Source organism: Cygnus olor, chromosome 19 (genome assembly GCF_009769625.2).
Source record: "Cygnus olor isolate bCygOlo1 chromosome 19, bCygOlo1.pri.v2, whole genome shotgun sequence".
NCBI lineage: Eukaryota > Metazoa > Chordata > Aves > Anseriformes > Anatidae > Cygnus > Cygnus olor.
The window spans coordinates 11,917,222-11,936,707 of record NC_049187.1 but is presented as its reverse complement, the minus strand read 5'-3'; the positions used below and the strand labels follow the sequence as shown (position 1 = coordinate 11,936,707).

Below are 19,486 nucleotides of genomic sequence, written 5' to 3'. Positions count from 1 at the left end.
AAATCTAAAATATTAAATACAACTATTCTGGCACTTGTTAAAAGATATGTAAAATACAGATTATAAACTTTGAACATTTTGAATGACTTTACTAAACTTCCGTTTCAATCACTGAGTATTATGAAATTTACAATTAATGAACTAAACAGATTCATATAAAGAATTTACACAATTCCCCAAATACTTTCAAATATAAAATTTAATAAATAACCCTGACCAGTCAAAAAGCACCATTCAAGGGTAAAACTCCCTTGGAAAATAGATTAGGTGTTGCATATTTGAGTCCCTTTCAATGGTTTCATCTGAAACCTGTTTAGAAAAATGTCAATAAAAGAATCACAGTCAACTAATACAAAAAGTCAAATAAGATATTTTTAAAGGTAAAGCTCATTCAATCTTTTCCCAGCCCTTGATTTAATTCCTGCTGTTCTTCCTAAAGTTCAGACTAAATATATTATGAGGCCTCATTGTTTTATCTAAAAGTAAACCAAAGGCTTCAGCATAAAATGTTACTTTATGCTTGGGAAGACTGCATTAAAAACTATCAATTTAGGCCTACATTATATTCTGCTGAACAGTAAATCGACAGTATCCTTTATGCTATTGAAAGAGTTCACACTAAAAAAAGCAGAGCCAATCCTGAAGACTTATTGACCAAACTGAACTGCTAATATACTGTATTTACAAAGCTATTTTCTAACTGTATTTACAGGTTTAAAAATAATATGGAAGATAACTGATTAAGTAAACTAACTGTTTAAAACCACAAACATTAGCAAAGATATAAAATCCTTTATTTTCACAGTTTGTCATAATTGGTTAAACATCTAGAGGAAAGGACACTGTCACTGTTTTCACATTTGTCTATAATAAAAAGGTAGATTAAGAGACTCAATTATGAACCAGCCTATATAATTTCATGATTTATTTTGCTGTCAAATATTTTTTCACATATTTTATTGACTTCTGCATTTATTGTAAATGAAATGTGTAACAATTCTGTGCTAACTTAAAACTGTACAGAAACAAGACACTGTACAGTACTTCCATAATCTGCTTAAAATAACACAGCATACTCTGTTTTGGTGGACTTGTGAAATGAACTTCAATTAGATAATGCTTCATGTGTCATGACAATGTTAAACCTGGCATACCATTATGTGACAAGGCACAATTTATTTGCTGTTGCCAGGTTTGAAGTTCGCTTTCTACCAGAGTCACACACTTTGTAAGTGTAAACGTAATGTTCAATGATGTTTTATGTATCCTTTGAAGCACTGCTGAACTTTACAGTACTGTGTTATGGCTTGATAATTCTTAACACTGCTAGCAGTGGAAAAGGTAAATGGCATATCAATGTGAATAGGAGCAAGTAAAACTTGCAAACTGATGAATCATGGTTTTGTAGAAAAAGTGATCACTTCCTGCCCCTTAACAGTCCTGTTACAATGTTCTGAACCTGAACCTGTACAATCAAAGTAACTTTTGTTGTTGTTTTTGTGTGATTTTTCTTTCCTTTTTTTTTTTTTTTCGTTTGTCAGAGACAAGTTTGGATAAGTCACTCTTTGGTAAACTCAAACCAGTTCAATAAATTTACAAAGAACTAGATTTAAATAATGTTAAGATTGTGACACAGAAATTCAAGAAATATAAAATTAGTGCCCATATCCTGCTATCTTCAACTCATACTTCCATAAAAAAAGTCACACCAAAGGCACCACAGCACAGGTCCAAGATAAAGGGTTAAGAATAACTGTACATTTCTTGGATTTTACATGTCTCAAACTTAATTTGTCAAAACACATTTTTTAAAAAATTTAATTACTTAAAGCAAACATGAGAAAAAACAGTATCAGAAACACCAACCTGTTTTTAAGTGGGTAAACATACAGACTACCTCCCATAGACACAGACATACAATTTCCCTTACTGAAAATAACAGTTCTATTGGTTCAAGGAGAGAAACATCATCTCACCTCCCTGCACCTCTTTATTTAGGCAGTTTTAGGACAAAGAGGCAAATTATGTACTCAATTCAACTGAAGCTGCTCCAAAGGAGCTGGTGGATTTTTACTGTAAGTTGGTATTTAATAAAAATCTTATTGCAGACTGTCACAATATTAAGAACTAGTGTATTCAATAAAGCTACTACTACACAAATATGCCCCAACTTCACAGGAGCCCAAAAAGCATTACAAGATATCAAACCTATCTTTTTGCTTTCCTGTAACTTAAGAATGAGACTATATTTTCTAAATTCCAGGACTCAGACAACATGTTCACAGATGGATTTTCAATATTTGCTAAATAAAGCATAAGGCCCAATTATATAAAGCATGTATTTTAAAGATGCATGTGGTTAATTTAATTTTGCTTATCAGGTAGAATTTACACAGTAGTGTTTGCCAGCTCATGCTTTTGAGGTCTGAAACTATTGTTTATTTTTTTTTTATTTCTTTTTTCTATTTTGCTTAATGTTTACCATTAGTTTTCACATTTTAATATATTATACTGACCTAAATGATGAAGTTAGCACCATAATAAAAAAAAACATTTGGTGAAACAACAATATTTAGAGTATTTTTAAAGTTGTTGGTAGTTCCTTTATACAGAAAACAACCACTGAAGATAATAGGGAAGCCACAGCAACTCTGTAATACTTGCACATGAAATAACAGACATATTGCTTGAAGTTCCCATAGAGTATTTGTGTTTTGTTTTTTTTTTAATACAAAAAAGTACAAATTCCAAGTGCTAACATATCACTTGGAGCTGTAAGTAGGAAGTCAATGTGCACCTGAAAACAGCTCTCTGTGAAGAGACCTGTTAAAACACTGCTTGGAAATACTGTAGTTTAAACTACAAGATACCTCTCAGGTTAGTATCAACCAACCATGAAGAGTGATAAAGTTAAATTTAGTTACCTGGTATACTTCTACAGTACGAAATGAAGGTAGATTCTGAGGCCAGTAAAAACACATTTAAAACCACAATGCTACTTCTGGGTTTGCTATTAGTTTTCCTTTTTTTTTTTTTTTTAATATATATATAGATATATATCTATCTCTATATATATAAAAAGGTCAGCACCACAGGTTGTCCAGTTTATGTTCTAGACAACTAACAAAACCCCTTAACAATTTAACCATAATTTAATAGATTTATGGCATTTGGTTTACAAATGTTATAAAGCAAAGCAATTAAAACAAGGTAATTCACTTTGCTCACTTCTGCACACAAAGTAATAGTTTAATAAGATGAAAACCAAACATTCTTCTAAAAACAAAAGCATCCTCCCAAAGTCTGAAGTCCTAAATCCTAGGCAGAGAGGAGAGCTAGTAGTTGAAAGAATGGTACGTGGTATAAACCTTGACATACTTTTACATTCACTTCAACCAGAATAGGGAAAGTGAAAGCGTTTCATATATATAAAGCAAATTTATATATATAAACAGACTAACTACCAAAAACAGTTGGAAAAACAAGCACAATTCATTGGAACACATGGAAGGAATCAAATATATAATATTCTCTCTCCCCACTGCTGTGTAACCCTCTTTATCAGCAACAGGATTTAAGAAATAAGCGAGACTACAGCTTCTTGGTGTATCCAGCAGAGCTGCCAATCTTATTTTAATATCTTTCTCCACTGGAATTTGTGTCTTACCAGATCAACCAGTAGGGACACCTTAGCAGACTCTTCCCATCCATTCCCCAGCACACTGTTTTTTATATTTTGAGCATCTTCAAAAGTGGAAAAACAAACAAACAAACACAAAAAAACAGCCCAACCTCCTACAGAAGCAAATAATACTTATGTAGTCTTTTTCAGAAACCATTTCACACTGATTTCCAGAAGGTCAGGAAAATTAAAAGGCTGTTATACTTGTAATGAAGATTACTAAAAGAATAAAAGATTTTAAAAATACATTATTAATGTGCTTGTTTGTGTTGCACTTAGAATGTAATATTTTAATCAGATGTGCTAGACATTGCATGAATTTCCATACTAGAATCCATAGCTTCAGAAGCCGAAGCATCATTATCTATTTTCTGTTCCACAAAAGCTTCTGTTCTGTCTGGAGACTCTACCCTGTTTCTTACTTCTGTTACTCCAGGGTGATTCTTTCGCAAATGCTGGTTTAGTGTACCCTGGAAAGGAAAACATTTTCCACAGACCTCACAGCGAAAGGGCTTATCATCTGTATGACCGCGAATATGATACTCAAGTTGGTCCTTGCGGGTATATTTCTTCCCACAAAATTTGCACACAAAAGGAGTTATTCCCATGTGCAATCGCATGTGCCGATCGAGGCTCCCTTTCTGGTTGAAAGACTTGCCACAGTAAATACAAATCAGCCTCTCATTGTATGGATACCAATGACCTCTTGTATTTCTTTCCCGTGGACTATTTTCGTATCCTGTGTTACTCACCATAGAATCACTGTCAGCCCCTTGCACCAAGCCCTGAACATCACTATGTAAATGACCAGTGGATACCCGTTTTTGGCGTGCACGACCCCCTCTGAAACAGCTCAGCATTGACCTTGAGGGACTTGAATTGCTCAGGCTTCCAAAAGTTTCAGACACACCTGCAGCCTGTGATGAGGCATGGGTAAATGAATAAACGTGTTGCAAGACAGACCCATAGGAACCAACATTTACTGCTACCACTTGCTCTCCATCCACCATTTCAGTATGATATCCATCATCACCAAGGGAAGAGCTATCAGAGCAACTTGGCCTGTCAGACTTTTCCATTTTAACTTTCACCTCTGCAATCTGACTTTCCCTTACTATCAGGTCTCCTTGCTCATGATCACCTTCAATCTGAATTTCATATTCAGAAATACTCCCGCTGCTTCCTCGATCTGAATGCCCTTCTTCTTGCAGTCGACTACGCAGAGTTTTGCCTGGAGTAGTTTCCATCCTAAGATCGCTGCTTGCTGTTGACTGTCGCACCTGAGAGCAATAGGGGGGAGATATTTCAATGGGGTTGGCAAAATAGCTGCCATCTTTAACTCCATTGCGATTTTCTGAATTTTCTTCAGCACCAACAGTGACAGAGTCAACATCACCAACACTGATCTTTGAATGAATACTCTCCAGTATCTGTGTGCACTTATCAATGACGCACTGCATCTGTAGAAAGCTAGCTGCAGTTAGAAAACTAACAACATCCTTCAGTTGTAAGGACATCCTTCCAGTGTAACAAAATGAAAGCAATTGTTCAAAAACATTGGGATTTTTAATAACTGATATAGATAAGCCACTCATGGTGCTTAATGCTGAATGGTCACGGAAATATGGAGAACTGGCAGCTAAGACAGCTTTATGGGCTCGAAATGGCTGACCCTGAATATGCACAATTATGTCACACAGCTTTCCTTGCAAGCGGAGTTCGTTTAACTGGCTCAGAACAGTGTTGCTGTACTCAGGCACATCAAACTGAATGAAACTGCTGCTGTCCATTTCTACTGATGTAAAATGGAATCTGAAAGAAAAGTGAGAAGATTTACAACTGAGAATGAATACAGAGTTTTCCGTTTCAAAAATAAATGCTTACACATGTTGAGGTTAAATTACCACATTGATCTGTTTAAGGTGGGTGTCAACAAAACAGCTGGTATAAATACTTATGTAACAGAAAAAGTAGAGTCTTGATCTACTGATCTCTTGCATTGCTATCAAATTATCCCTCTGCAACATTCATAATTCAATTGCTTATAACACATCACAGGGTCCCTGGGATAGTCTATGTTTAACCTAAAAGAAACTTTGCAGTCCCCAACCTCCTAACAGAATCCTAATATTAAAGTCACTAAAGCAGGTCAAAAACTTCAGAATCTTTACTGTCTTAAGAGACTACACTGATACTTGCAGGGAACTGCACTTTTAAATTGTCCAAGAATAATTTTTGAAAGGTATTTCATGAAGTTTGAAAAACCTGATGAAGAAAAACCACAGTTGTGTGGATATATGTATACGCATACAAACACAAACATTAAAATATTTTTAAAATGTATTTTTTAGGTCTAGATATGTAGTATATTCAGCTCTGAAATAAATTTGACATCAATGGTATTTCTGTTTAGACAAACGTTTACCTCTTGAGAAAATACTCTCAATACTTATTAAAGAAATAAATCAATCATTCAGTATTTACATCAAAAAACAAGGAATCCTAATTGAAGGAAATATCAGAGTGTAGACTCAATTCTGAACTGTTTACCCAGTGTGCCAGAGGTTTCCAGATAACAATGAACGTGTCAATATGCAAGGCAGCATTTTTGAAGGAAAAGTGTGGGAGCCACCCACGGACTTTCAATTTTTTGAGTTTCTTTTTGTGGTTTTCATCTATTGCCTGCTGCCCTCTGCCCCGCTTTGAAGCTCATCTGACACTGCACTGACTTCTTAACTAAGATGATTTGCCAATTAAGTTCAACATAACTCCAAAGCCATTAGTATTAAAACTTTCTTGATACAATGGGAAAGGATGTTCCAAGAGCTTTAGCGAAATGTATACATTTCAGAATAAGATCTAAAGAAAGGTACTACCCTACATTATCGTAAAAAGCGAATACACACTTGTTCCCCGAGAGTGCCTGTAGCAGACTATCCTATATTTCTAAGAGTAGGCCTGTAATCAAGTACCCAAGAATCTTCATATTTTCATTGTTATTCTTGTTCTTATTAATGCAGAAGTCATAATATAGCCATCATACCTGCTTTTCCAATTGGACAAACAGATCTCAACATCATCCATTGACTTCTGATGCAGGAAGCATGTCCAATGTATCACAACATACTAGCAGATTTTTTTTCTATTTGTGTCTTATGTTACATGCTGTAATAGGACATATGAACAATTTTAAATCAAATTACGAAAATTTAGGCACTGTAAAAAACAAAATCAACAGGTAGGAATATGACAAAAGATTTACAAGGAAGAACTGGAGCTGTCACCTAAAACTAAGGTTCATTGTCTTCACAAATGGAAGTTCCTTTCAGCAGAGAAACAAAACAGCCAGCTTCCTGACTCGACTAGCATTACTGAGAAAACTTCAGTAAATTGTACTTCGCTTGACCGATGATGGAAATAAAGATTAAAATGGTTAACAGAACTGATATGATCACAGCCATCCATACAAAGATAGCTTTGGCAGGACAGTTCTTTCAGTCAGCAAATAAAGCTATAGAATGATTCAGTGCTTGTGAGCTGAAACAAGTCAGGCATAAACCAGAAATCAAACATGACAAACAAACAAACAAACCTCAAGTGAATGATGGAGCAATTAAACTGGAAGATTAACCTTGGTATTCTGAGCATCCCTCCATGCTGCACAGAGAACCACTGTCCAAGTTCCTAGCTTGCATCCACTCCATTGGGAAGACTGCATTCTCGGCAATAAGGATACATATTTGTCAACATCACTGTTGTTTGACAGGGCATCAGGTTTCTTTACTAACCCCACATAGGCCACTACCTTTGACTTGTGGGATTTATGCACTATACACAGGTGCAACGTTCCTGACTGAGCTTTTCTTTGCTCATTTGAAGGGTTTTTGTTGACCTGAAACAACACGGAGAGCTGTTACCTAGGTTGAGAGCTATGTACAAACTGTAAGACCAGTCCCCAGCAGTGATAATTTGTCATTCCTACATCTTTACAGATCTCTGATCTCAGGAACCAGATCCTAATCAAGCCTCACCCAAATTCCATCAGAAGTTATTCCTTTTTTTTATGTATAGAATGTACAGAAACAGTTTGTCATATTTAGCCAGTGGCCTTTCTCCTTGCCCTGTACTTCCCTAAGGGCTCTTTATTCAGTGAAATGGAAAACAACGTAGTCCCAGACAAAACATTAAAATATAGTCACCACAAGCACTAGTACAGACAGAAGGAATGGGATAGGGATAGGAGCCCTTAAGTAGAAAGACGATGGGTACTTTACGTCTTACTGTGAAAAAAAAAAAAAAAGCCCACAATTTCATTCTTTTGATCAAGGCATCTTGGCACGTCTAGATGAATTCACACCCCCTAGGAGATGACCACACATTGCAAAGGTACTGTAAACACATACTAGGGAAAGCATGAGAGACAGGAAGATGGGGTCACTGAGAGAAAAGGGATGCTTGGCAGTACTTGCACATCATAACTGTTGGAAATTCTAACTCTCTCTATGGAATCATAGAATATCCCAAGTTGGAAGGGACCCCTCGAGGACTCCTTCCCAAATCCATGGGCATGTGTATCTATAAGCAATTCTACAGCCTTGTTCCGAGAACTGTTTCAACTTCCTCTTAGGAAGCAGAGAATTTTACTATTACCATTTTCAGGAGAATAAACCGCACAAATCCTGGTAGGGAATGGAAAGGATGATGGAATTGAAGGTTTGCGAGGTTGCTTGTCAGTGTAGTGAACACAGGAACATACGGTATCGCTTTGAAAGCAAACACATCAAGTGTAGCCCAAAAAGCAGAGGACACCCCGCTGTTCTTAAAAAAGAAGAATCTACAGCACGCTCTTGTTGCAACGTCAGTTTCTTCCTCTGAAAACAAATGCTTCCTGGGATCCTGAAAACTTCTGTAGAAAGTGTAAAGTAACAAGAATTTTACACAGCAGCAGCCTCTGACAGAAGGGAACCCGTCTTTTGCTTTTGGCTAAACTCTCAAACATTTCTAGATGAAGGAATTTGTCAATGAACACCACGTTTGCGTGTAGCAGTACCATAGCAGGAACTGGACTGAGACTGTAGTAATTTTGGTAGGGTTAGTACCAGGGCACACCAACTTTCTTGCACAGATTAGGGGAGATAAGACCTGAGGAAAAATCTGGGTATTACAAGTAAGAGAGGCAGGCACCACTGGCAATGTTTTACTGATGAGTAATGATTAGAGGAAGAATGATCTTACTTATTCATATAAATCCCCAATTTCATTATCTAGAAAATCATCTTCGAAATATATTCCCCCCACACAAAAAGTTTTTATTATGTTTGCATGCAGAATAAAGCTAGCAGACCCAGATTCCAATTCCAGTAGAGTTAAGCAGATTATTGTTCAGCAGGGTACTGTACCATAATAGTACTTGATTATTCACCAATACTGGCAAGCCAGTAGCTCTTTCAAGACAATGTGATTTATGCTTGAAGTATTTCTGATGAGCCTGGCAAAGAAGAAATCCTCAAGTTTTGTTTTTTTTTTTTAAAAACAGTTTCTTCCAAGTTGAAGTGTCTTACTAATCTCTTCTTTTAGGGTGAGGAAATTCACATTAAACTGAAGCAGAGAAGTACTCTAAAAGGCAAATTAGCTATGGACACATCCACTGTATGCTCTAAATAAAAACAAAACAAACTAAAAAATAAATCACAAACATTCTCTCTACAGTTAACCATCCAGTCTTTGCTTCTCAAAACAATGGAACGGTAACTACTTTAACTCACATAACAAATATTTAGAGAATTAGCAGAGAAGAAGAAAAAATTAATAAGTAGTCAGAAGTTATGTCCAATACCTTCCATGATATTTCAGCACATATGGAGTCAATCTGTGTTAAGACCAAGACCACTACAGAATGAAGATGTGTATTATACAAGCTCTAGCATTTGGGGGACTGGTGAGAGCCAAGACAACTCACAGTAATGTTAGGGAACCTCATTGTTACAAAGTAATGCATTTTGTCTTGCTTTAGGTTTTTATCCCTGTTGTTGGAGAGTTCCACCTTAGGTTAAAGTGCTATAAAATTTAAGTCCACCTCTGGTCACCTGTCTATAACTAGGTCTTCTGTTAAACAGTTTGATCCACTTATTCAGGAAGGTTAAAGTTTTCATACAAATGTGTACAAGAAATTTGATGAAGGCTTTCTAATTTCTCAGGTTGGAAGTTAGGAGAAATTTCTTCTCAGAAAGAAGTACTTAGGCACTGGAATGGGTTGCCCAGAGAGGTGGTGGAATCACTGTCCCTGGGCGTGTTTAAGAAATGGCCGGATGTGGTACTTAGAACAAGGTTTAGTAGGTAATGTTGGTGGTAGGGGGACAGTTGGATCAGATGATCTTGGAGGTCTTTTCCAACCTTATGATTCTAATTTTTGAAGCATGGGACAGAACCACATATTAAGTTCCAGCAGTGCTATGTTGAGTCTCCTGTCTATTTCTGTGGGTGATCATCCAGTCACACTCAAAACAATCATATAAATTCTCTTTGAGTTTGCATTACATTTATTCATCAGGGTCTTACACAAACATAAAATATAGTATGAATTACTAGCAGTGGATCGCTGCCCTTTATCTTCAAACAAAAGTGTTCGTTGAAGTAACCTGTGAACATGAGAATGACATGCATTTAACATTTCTTGTTAGATTTCAAAAAAACATACTTTAAAAACTGTGTTCTATGAAAGCTCTCATTACACTTGAAAAAACAAAAATAGATGATGACAAAGCTAATTTGGTATTTCATTTTACTGACATCATATAGTAACAGCAGGAAAGCATCATATAACTACAACATGAAGCTGTGCGTTTGCCAGCATCATATTAGTTTCTGCTTCTAAATCTGCACCTGTTTAACTTCATTCACTTGCTGATGTATGGTTTGCTGTTCTCATAGACAGGTGAATGATACATGTTATGCTCATTTTAACTCAAGCAAAGGTGCAAGTAAAGATCCCTTGCATTTTCTTTAGCTCACCAACATGAGTTCCTTAGCAAACAAACAAACAAAAACATTACTATTGTGGAAAGTGCTTGAAAACAGAAATGCATAAAAGCATAAAAGTTAGGAAGGTCATAAGGAAAATTAAGACTAAAAAAATAAAGTGCTCCTGTGACACCAAGAATGGATACACCATACGCTACTGCTCAGAACAGAGAATAAGCAAGAAAAGAAACAGGTGTTTCTATTAATCACCGCATACCTCCCTTGCATTTTGTCATATTATTTACTACTCCATCTGTGAGAACTTAAGACATTCTTGCAAAACCATCATTCAGAAGTATTTTTAATCTATGAATGTAACCCAATCATCTGTGATTGTGGAAGATTTATGGCAACATCTTCATTACTTTCACTTGTTTCAGTTGCCTTAGACAGTCTTCGGATTAGACTCGACACAATAATTAAAGCTAGTTGTACCAAAGAAAAACTGCAATCAGGTCTGTCATAGTCTAAGTGCATTTTTTAGGACATTGCTTTAGGACAGTCTACTTTAAACAGTCTTTGAAAACTGGGAAGAAACCATCATTTAAAAATGAGTAAAACAAAAAAGCTTCTCTCCCAACTGAGATTTTTTCTTGCAGAACCATAAAATACTTACAATAATATAAGCAGTATTATGGAAATATTTAATGTTGGGTTAATGTATCAACTCTTCCTAAATTTACGCAGCCATTTTCTTGAGAACTCTGCAGCCTTTAAAGATCATGAAGGAGACTAAGTTATTTTATACTTATTTCAAGTGAGATAATTAAACACTTTTTTTATTTTAATATAGATTTACAAATCAATTGCATTAAATGGTTTTCCAGAAACATACACGGCGAATAATAAAAATAGGCTCTTGTGTATTTTCAGCTCATCCACACAAACTATTTCCAGGTCTACACAACACGCTGCCAGAAACATCCTCCTGGTGACTGAAAATGTACCTAAGGTGACACTGTTCTCCATGCAGCTTATATGCTAAGTCATACAAATATCAAACAACTCCTTTAAGCAATGAAAAGAATGATTAGAAGGAATGTTTGCACTTGATACTTAAGAAAAAGAACCACTTGAAGATTGGTAGAAGGAATACATCAAGTATGTCTGTATGCAAAATAGATTTTTCAAAACGTTGACTGCACTATATAGAAAGAACATTTAAAAGCCACTTAACGTGTATTATACAAACCACAGCACTAGAGCAGGCAAGGAATCTTTGAAGACTATTGTACCCGTTCAGAATCTGATCATCTAGATGTTATCTCATAGCAGTAATTCATGAATGCACAGTTGCCTAAAACCAAAAGAATTTCATGAGCAACAGGCTTTAAGGCTGGTGGAAGAAGTACTGTGATGAAAGAAATTGTACTGTGGCAAAAAATGTAATGCCTTAAAAACCTTGTTAAAAATTTATGGTACAAAGGCAGTAATATAAGATGCACTTACAACAACAACTTATTTCAAAGCAATACCGTATTCCTTCATTGCTTAGACTACAGGAATGTCAGTCTGTAATCTATTAAACTGAATTCAAGTGAACATGTCTTTTGTGGAACACTTACACACTGTTAATAGAGGTGAAATGGCAAGTGTCTACTTAAGTAAATAAAGTGAAAATTTCATCCATATTCTTTTAAAGCATCCCTTGAACGGAATATTAAACAAGTATGGACTGACTTCTCAAGTACTTCTCATGCTAAACAAGGTCACTTCCTAAATCACTTTCAGTTAACTCTGTGAACTCTTGATTTCAAGAGAATTACAAAGCTGAATTCTAGAAGCATTACTACACCTATAAACAACTTTTGCTTGGTTTGATTTGTAATATTTGTTTTTAAACTCACTCGGACATATTTAAACTTAAAACATACTGGAGAGCACAAATAGATCGCTATGCATAAACATGGAATTTTGCTTTCTCAGAATATATGAGTGACTCTCCAACTCAGATGGAAGTTTAACAATGAGTTGATATGCAGTTCCTAAAAGATGCTCCAGCACAAGAGAAAGTTCTGTAATGTTTCTGTTGCAGCACTGTTTCATTTTGTTTGTAGCTTCTCCAATAGCATAAAATGACCTTTATTTATGGCATCTTTTACATTTACAATGATCTCCAAACTCTTTTCAGTTCGATTCAACAGATTACTCCGTTGGATTTGCCTCTAACAGGTAAAAACTGCCAGTATGATTAAAAACAGCTAACACAAGCTTATGTTTACATGAGCTTCTTGCCCAAACTTTTGTTAAGCTCAGCACAGTTTTTAACAGTCTATGGTGAAACAGCTTTGAAAAACGACTGCTTCACTCATATTTTGGATTAAAATACAGAAAAAGTTACAAGAACAAAATTCACGTCTCTCAGGCAAGCACTCCCATCCTAAAGCATCGCAGAACACAATCCCATCATTTTCATAGGTGAGCAATACTTTAGTCCCGTACAGTTTTTGCAGAAAAATTCTTATTAATTCTGACTTTTGTCTAACAGGAATTGAAAAGGATTTATTTTTGACCTCACTAAAACAACAGGATGAGTATACTCCTGGGAAGCTCTTCACAGACATAGCAACAATTGTTTATACAGAAAATGGACAATTACATTTGCCATCCTGAGAAAACCACTTGAAGGAGCGGATGATTTTAGTATCAACATTAAAACCAATTCATTTATATATATACACATACACACACACAAACGCTAACATTGTAAAAACTACATTGCTATTCACAACTCTCAGTATGGTGCAGCCAGGCAATTATCAGAACTGCATATTTAGCATTTCACAGTAAAACAAACAAACAACAAAAAAAGAGTATTTTATTTGAGCAAATATCCAGAGCAGTTGTGAAACAGAATTCCAAGGACCACTTTCCTCCCTTATTCTCAAATAGTCCTCTCAAAATTGCTTGCCTGTATGTAAGTGATTAAAATAGTAAATATGAAACTAGAGATGGATAAACAAAGGTTCACCCAATGATTAGAAACCGGAACACAAATAAGCTCCAAATGTTGGCCCTAGAAATCAAGTTACTATAAAAGCAATTGCAGGTATGCATGTATTTCTAAAGATGGGAAAAAAAAATGTTATTAGAAGGCAAAACACAGATAGCCAAGATCAGCAGAAGTATTGTGTCAGTTAAGTGAAATAAAGGCACATTTATGACACATATGCTTTAAAGCTGTAAGACCTTACCAGTACTGATCAGTTTTCTTCCGTGCACCAACTTCATAATATGCAAGCTTCTGAGTACTGTTTATTTAATCCTGAATATTTATACCCCACATATTTTATTTCCTAAATTTCTGACAACTTTGAGATACATGTTTAGAGAAGTCACTATCAGAATCAGGGAAACAACTGAGAGCATAGTAAGGCCTTTAATAAGTGGGAAGGGAGAGCAAGCTTTCATTCTGCTACTATAATAAGAAATTATGTATTATCAAGGAAATAATTGGCTAGCATTATGCATTTTAATCTACCTACTTTTTTCATCCTTTTTCTTTTTTAGCTACTCACTCTTAATCAAATTATAACTATTTGACTTCAAGACTTATTTTAAGCAATGAAGTAGCTATATTCTCTAGATATTTTTATAATAGGTTTAAGGTAGCTCTCAAGAGTACGCTTTCCTCCTTTTTTTTTCCCCATAGTATTCTCTCAGTCTTTGATTCCATTACTTCTGATACACCAAGCATTTTGTAGCTCTCACTAACGAGGCAAAGAAGCACAGGCTCCTCCTATTCTAGATGCTGATAATTCTGTAACACGTATATACCTAAACCGCTTTTATTCCACCCCCCCCCCCCCCCCCCCCATGACTGGGAACTCCCACATCAGCTTTTATGAGGCAGTTCAGATTTATTCCAAGTGTACCTTCACCACTGACTTATTTTTAAATAAAACTAATTGCATACGCCATGTGCACCTGCAGAGCTTTTGAAGGGCCTTCACGAAGACTGAGTCTTAACTAGAACTTCCAGTTCCTCAAACAGAACAGCAACAGCCGAAAGGTCCGCCAGCTTCTGGGGACAACACTAAAAAAGGTACTAGGGTCTCAAAGTACTTCAGCCAGCCAAGCCGACCGCATCAGTTGCGCCGCGCCTCGTTCGCACTAATAAAAGGCCAAGACACACGCGCGTCCTGCCTCTCTGCTCGCAAACCAAGCTTACGCTCCAGCCACAGGCTCAGGCTACGCAAGGGCAGCTTTCGGCAAGACCTGGCTGAAAGCGGAGCAACCCCGACGGAGCCGGGGTCGGCCGCGGCAGCAGGGACGTCGCGGCGGCTCCCGGGCGGCCGGCTGCAGGGCTCGCCTCAGCTCGCGCCGGGGCGCCGCGCGGCCGCAGGGCCGAGACGGCGCCCGCAGCACAGGCCCGGGCCGAGCCCCCCGCGGCGCCGGCGCCTCCCGCGGCGCCGGGCCACCGCCCCTGCGGGGCCTGTCAGGGCGCCGGGACCCCCTACCCCGAGCCGCCTCCGTCCCCCGCGGTAGCGCCGCCCCAGCCCCCGGCCCGACGCCCCCTGCAGCGGCCGGCCCGCCCGCGGCTCACCTGGGGCTGTCGGGGTCTCTCGCATGGCGGGTCCCGGCCCGTCTCCTGCCCGCTCCCACCGCCGCTTCCCGCCCTCTCCCGCAGCTCTTCGCACCCGGAAACGATTCCGCTGGCGGCGCTTCCGCTTCCCGGCGACGCGCGCCGGCAGCGGGCGCAGAGCCCTCCCGAGGCCGCCGGGGGGCGCGGGCGGGGCGGGGCGGGCTCTGTCTCGGCGCCTCCCCGCGCTGCTGGGCCCGGGAGCGCGGCGCGGGCCGCGAGGCCTGGCGTCTGCCCTGCCGCCGAGCTGCCGCACGAGGAAATGAGGGAGTTCAAGCTGCAACTGAAAGCTGCGGACAACAGCGGGAAATAACGTTCCTCCTGAATTCTGCCTCGGAGCGCGCATTCCAAGACGTTAGCAGGAGCGAGGAATTTGGAAAAGAGAAAACAAAACGCCAGATTCCCAAGAACAGCTTAGTGTTACAGCAGTATTAATTTCTGGAAACGTCTGATCTGACATATTTTGAGATCAACTTTTCTTGCTCCTCTCCCCCCCCTTCGTCTTTTAAACACCGGGTGTCCGGCCCACTGCAGATTACATGGCTGTTCTAAGTGCACCTGGATGAAGACAGCAAGCGTCTGGGAGAGGAACTCCCTCCCAGCTGCGAACTACCACCTTTACTGAGCACAATAAATTAGGAATTAAGAAAGTCACCTGTATTACACCATCCTTTTAACTTACACCAATTGCTTTAGAGAGCATGCATATGTTTTCAGAGCCTATCCTGCACATGCTTGCAGCATATGTAGGGTAACGATACACTGTAAAACTGTACCACTTTTCAAAAGACAGAAGGGCTGAAGCTAGTAGCTGCTGCTACAATATTCACATTATGTAACATCAGACATCACATATTATCTTCAAGATGTGTGTCTTTCTCTCTGTATCAAAAAATATGGAAAGCAGTCTTCAGAAATTAGGTGCTGAATGGTAATAGGATAAGGTACCCTAAGTATCCTGACCAGTGCATAAATAGCAAAGTTAAATAACAGATACACTTATCAAAGAAAATCAAACGATCAACTCTGAACAGACGGAATACTTGCAGCTTTTTGTGTGTATGCAGTAAGAGTAACTAATGGCAATAGTAAGTGAATTTGCTTGTGTCATATTCCATTTAAAATTGCTGAAGATGAAGGACTATGGTATACAAATACTGAGTTCTCCAGGAATCAGCTCAATACGTTTTACAAGAAAGTGAATTCATCTATTGTTTAGATTGCAAGCATTATGTTGCTGAGTAAGAAGCATCAGCTATGACAGTTCCATGAGGAATTAACAGATGGAGGATGGGCAAAGCAAATTATTCTGTTAGAATAACCAAATTTAGACAGGTAGAGGAGGAATCCTCACAGGAAGATAAATTTAATCTTTAATACGTTTTTCACAGCGTGAAATTTCTTTGATACTTTGACAAGATTGACACATTATCTGTACCTACTTCTAGTTTACTTGTAGGGTTTTTGCAGTTGCTGGTACTATTAAGTGTGTGTTCCAAAATTTTCATATTGGCCTGTACATATTGTATTACAACTTAAGGAATCACTGTTTTGCAAAAAGAAACAACAAACCACAGATATGATAAAACCTGTTTGATAAATTTGGACTCACATGGCAACTAATTACCTAAGCACCAAAGAAACAGGACCAATTCTCTGTATTCATCAACTACTTGTATTTTAAATATCAGTTCTTAGTTTAGTGTTTTCTTAGGCTAGGCTGGCATGTTCTCAGTATTTCAAGAAGACACATTACTAGAAAAAAATTTTCTTTATATATTTAATAAAGTTATATAATATATCAACAACTTTTGGATTTGAAGTTTTGTTTGAGCACTTATTTTGGCAAAAGTGAAATATTAAATACTGGTACTAGACATGCATTCCTTTCATTCAAGCTTAAGAAAACATTTACAAAGTTGACAGATAACATTTATTAAAACATGTTATACAAAAAAGGGGCATGGGACTCTTCTATAAGAAGAAAATATTGAACAGTAAAATTAAATTAAAACCATGCTGTACAATTAAGACAGCAATATTTATAGACAAAACTATCCAACCTCTGCAATACAAGCATAACATCTCACAAAATATCAAGATATGCAGTTTTACTATTATAAATGACTTGTTTTGAATAAAAACTTATAGCTCATTAAGGAAGATTCACTTGACTTGCATAAACAGTTACATTTCTGGAAGAAATATGGAATCCCATGAAGAACAAAAAAGGAGCAGCAATCGACAGACACAGGCGTCAAGCAAAATTAGAATTTACAGTTTAATCACATTAAAAATATACTATTTTGTTTTCCAGCATCTTCCCCTAGGGCACTGACAGTTTACAGCTTATAGCTAAATAACTCTAGCTACCTAATTAAGCATTTAAATGACAAAACAAAAACAAAACAAAACATTTTCATTTGTTGTTTTGAGAAAGGTTCTACTAAACCAAAATACTCAATATCCTGCTATAGGTTCTCAGAATGCAGAAACAGGACACCTCACTAGCATCAGCTAAAGTGGTGAAGTTACAAGATCTGAAGTGCCTCCATTCTTTCAGATTCAATAGCACAGAGATGTAAAATATTCATTTTTTTTTTAATAAGAAATCCAATATATTAGTCTTTGATCACCCTCCTTGCTTTTGATCCAGGACAGTTTCTTAACTGCAAAGTATCTCAGATGAAAAAAAAAAAAGCTAAGACCAAATATTTTACCAACTGCTTCCTTTAGAACCTACCTGCTCACTCATAAAATAAAGACAGTTGCTGCATGCAACAGTGAAGGTAATGTTTAAAAGAACAACAACAAAACCATGACAGAACCTCCCCCTTCAGAAAGGTGTCAGATATACACCTAAACTGACAACTTAAGCCTGCTACGAGCTTTTTTTTTTTTTTTCGGAATGCCAGTTACATAGATTTCATTGTAATCAACATCTTTGTTATTGAATGGAATGAAAATGAATTGTATTATCAGTAAATGTTCTTACCACCAATAGGACAATGAATGGCTTCACAGTAACCGAAAATATCAATAGTCTCCTGTGCATACAACGATTCTGGTTTTCAGAAGATACTCACTTTACTACAGTCAACAGAAGACGTGAGCAACACAAAAATGCACAAAAGTTGTGGTATCATTAAGGTGATGAATCTTAAGGGAAGATGAATGAAATTCACCATATACATATGCATTCATATTACACACTGATCGCTTCCCTCCTCCCCACAGACAAGAAATCATCTCCTGTCTTGAACAAATCCACCCCACAAGCAACGATTAAGTGCTTGACAGAAGCTGCATCTACATTTCTGTTTGCTATCTACAGCTGTATTGGGCGTAAATTGCAGGGTTTCAGTGGCAGTGGGCTGCAAGGGTGACACACAGCAAGAGTCATGAGCTGCCCTGTGCCGATCAAAATAGGTTCTAGCCAGCACTGAAACTGATGTGAACAACCCATTACATGCCAAAACTTCAATCATCAGAGCACTTCTGCTGAAATACATCTAAGAAAGAGTGGCAGCTGCAATCAAGAGGTGTGGGGAGACATGGAAGAAGGAGATACTCCTGGGAAGACACAACTGGAAACACATGAGGAGAAACTGAGGAGATACTCTTGGAAAGACACACAGAGGAGACGCTGAGAACATGTATCATGACCCACTCTCAGAAGGACACGCTCCATGCCAGAGGAGATAAACTTCTGAACGACTTTGGCCTAGGCCAGAGCAGGTACACCACTGAAGAAACTGACGACTGGGGGAGACCCAAGCTGGAACAGGCACATCCCAGAAGAGGCTACAGTCCATGCAGGAACCATGCCAGGGGCAGTGACACTGACAAGCCCAGTGCAGCAGAGAACATTCACTAAGAAATGAAAAGAGCCAGACAAGCCAGTACGTATATGACCCCAACCTCCTGGGCAAACTGTCACCTCAGCAAGAAAATTGGAACAGACTGACCTAGTGCAACTCCCAGTGACAAGAGAAAGACTAGGAAGCTGTGGGGAGAAGAGGTATTAGAGAGAAGTTAAGTAGGAGGAAGGGGGAAAGGCATTTCTTTAAGTGTTTAATTTTTTGTTTTCTTTTTCTCAATACCTGAATCGATTAGAAGTCTGTTGAAAAGCAATAAATTAAATTCAGTAAAAACATTACAAGTCAACTGTTTTGCCTGTGATAAGCAAAAGAAAGTGGTGG

The 19,486-nt window shown here is 37.9% G+C and overlaps 1 protein-coding gene across 8 annotated transcripts; it reads right to left on the bottom strand.

Moving 5' to 3' along the window:
• Window positions 1-1,533: 1,533 nt before the first annotated feature.
• Window positions 1,534-15,366, bottom strand: ZBTB34 (zinc finger and BTB domain containing 34). Of its 8 annotated transcripts, none has more exons than XM_040531477.1 (6): window positions 15,249-15,328; window positions 11,895-11,999; window positions 7,488-10,320; window positions 7,275-7,394; window positions 6,726-6,847; window positions 1,534-5,494 (listed from the first exon to the last, which is right to left on the bottom strand). In XM_040531477.1, exons 5-6 carry the CDS (start codon window positions 6,764-6,766, stop codon window positions 3,973-3,975), a joined length of 1,563 nt encoding a protein of 520 aa, XP_040387411.1. In that variant the 5' UTR covers window positions 6,767-6,847; window positions 7,275-7,394; window positions 7,488-10,320; window positions 11,895-11,999; window positions 15,249-15,328; the 3' UTR covers window positions 1,534-3,972. The 8 variants fall into 8 exon arrangements, with proteins under 8 accessions (XP_040387411.1, XP_040387417.1, XP_040387418.1 ...); XM_040531483.1 differs by having other exon boundaries at window positions 7,314-7,394; XM_040531484.1 differs by lacking the exon at window positions 11,895-11,999 and having other exon boundaries at window positions 7,488-7,574; window positions 15,249-15,343.
• Window positions 15,367-19,486: the final 4,120 nt, after the last annotated feature.

Excerpts from the sequence above, each read along its gene's own strand:
- ZBTB34 (XM_040531479.1), bottom strand. The coding sequence starts at position 6,766 with ATGGATGATGTTGAGATCTGTTTGTCCAATTGGAAAAGCAG. Across the intron at positions 5,495-6,725 it reads TTGTCCAATTGGAAAAGCAG|ATTCCATTTTACATCAGTAG; the intron begins GTATGATGGCTA and ends CTTTTCTTTCAG.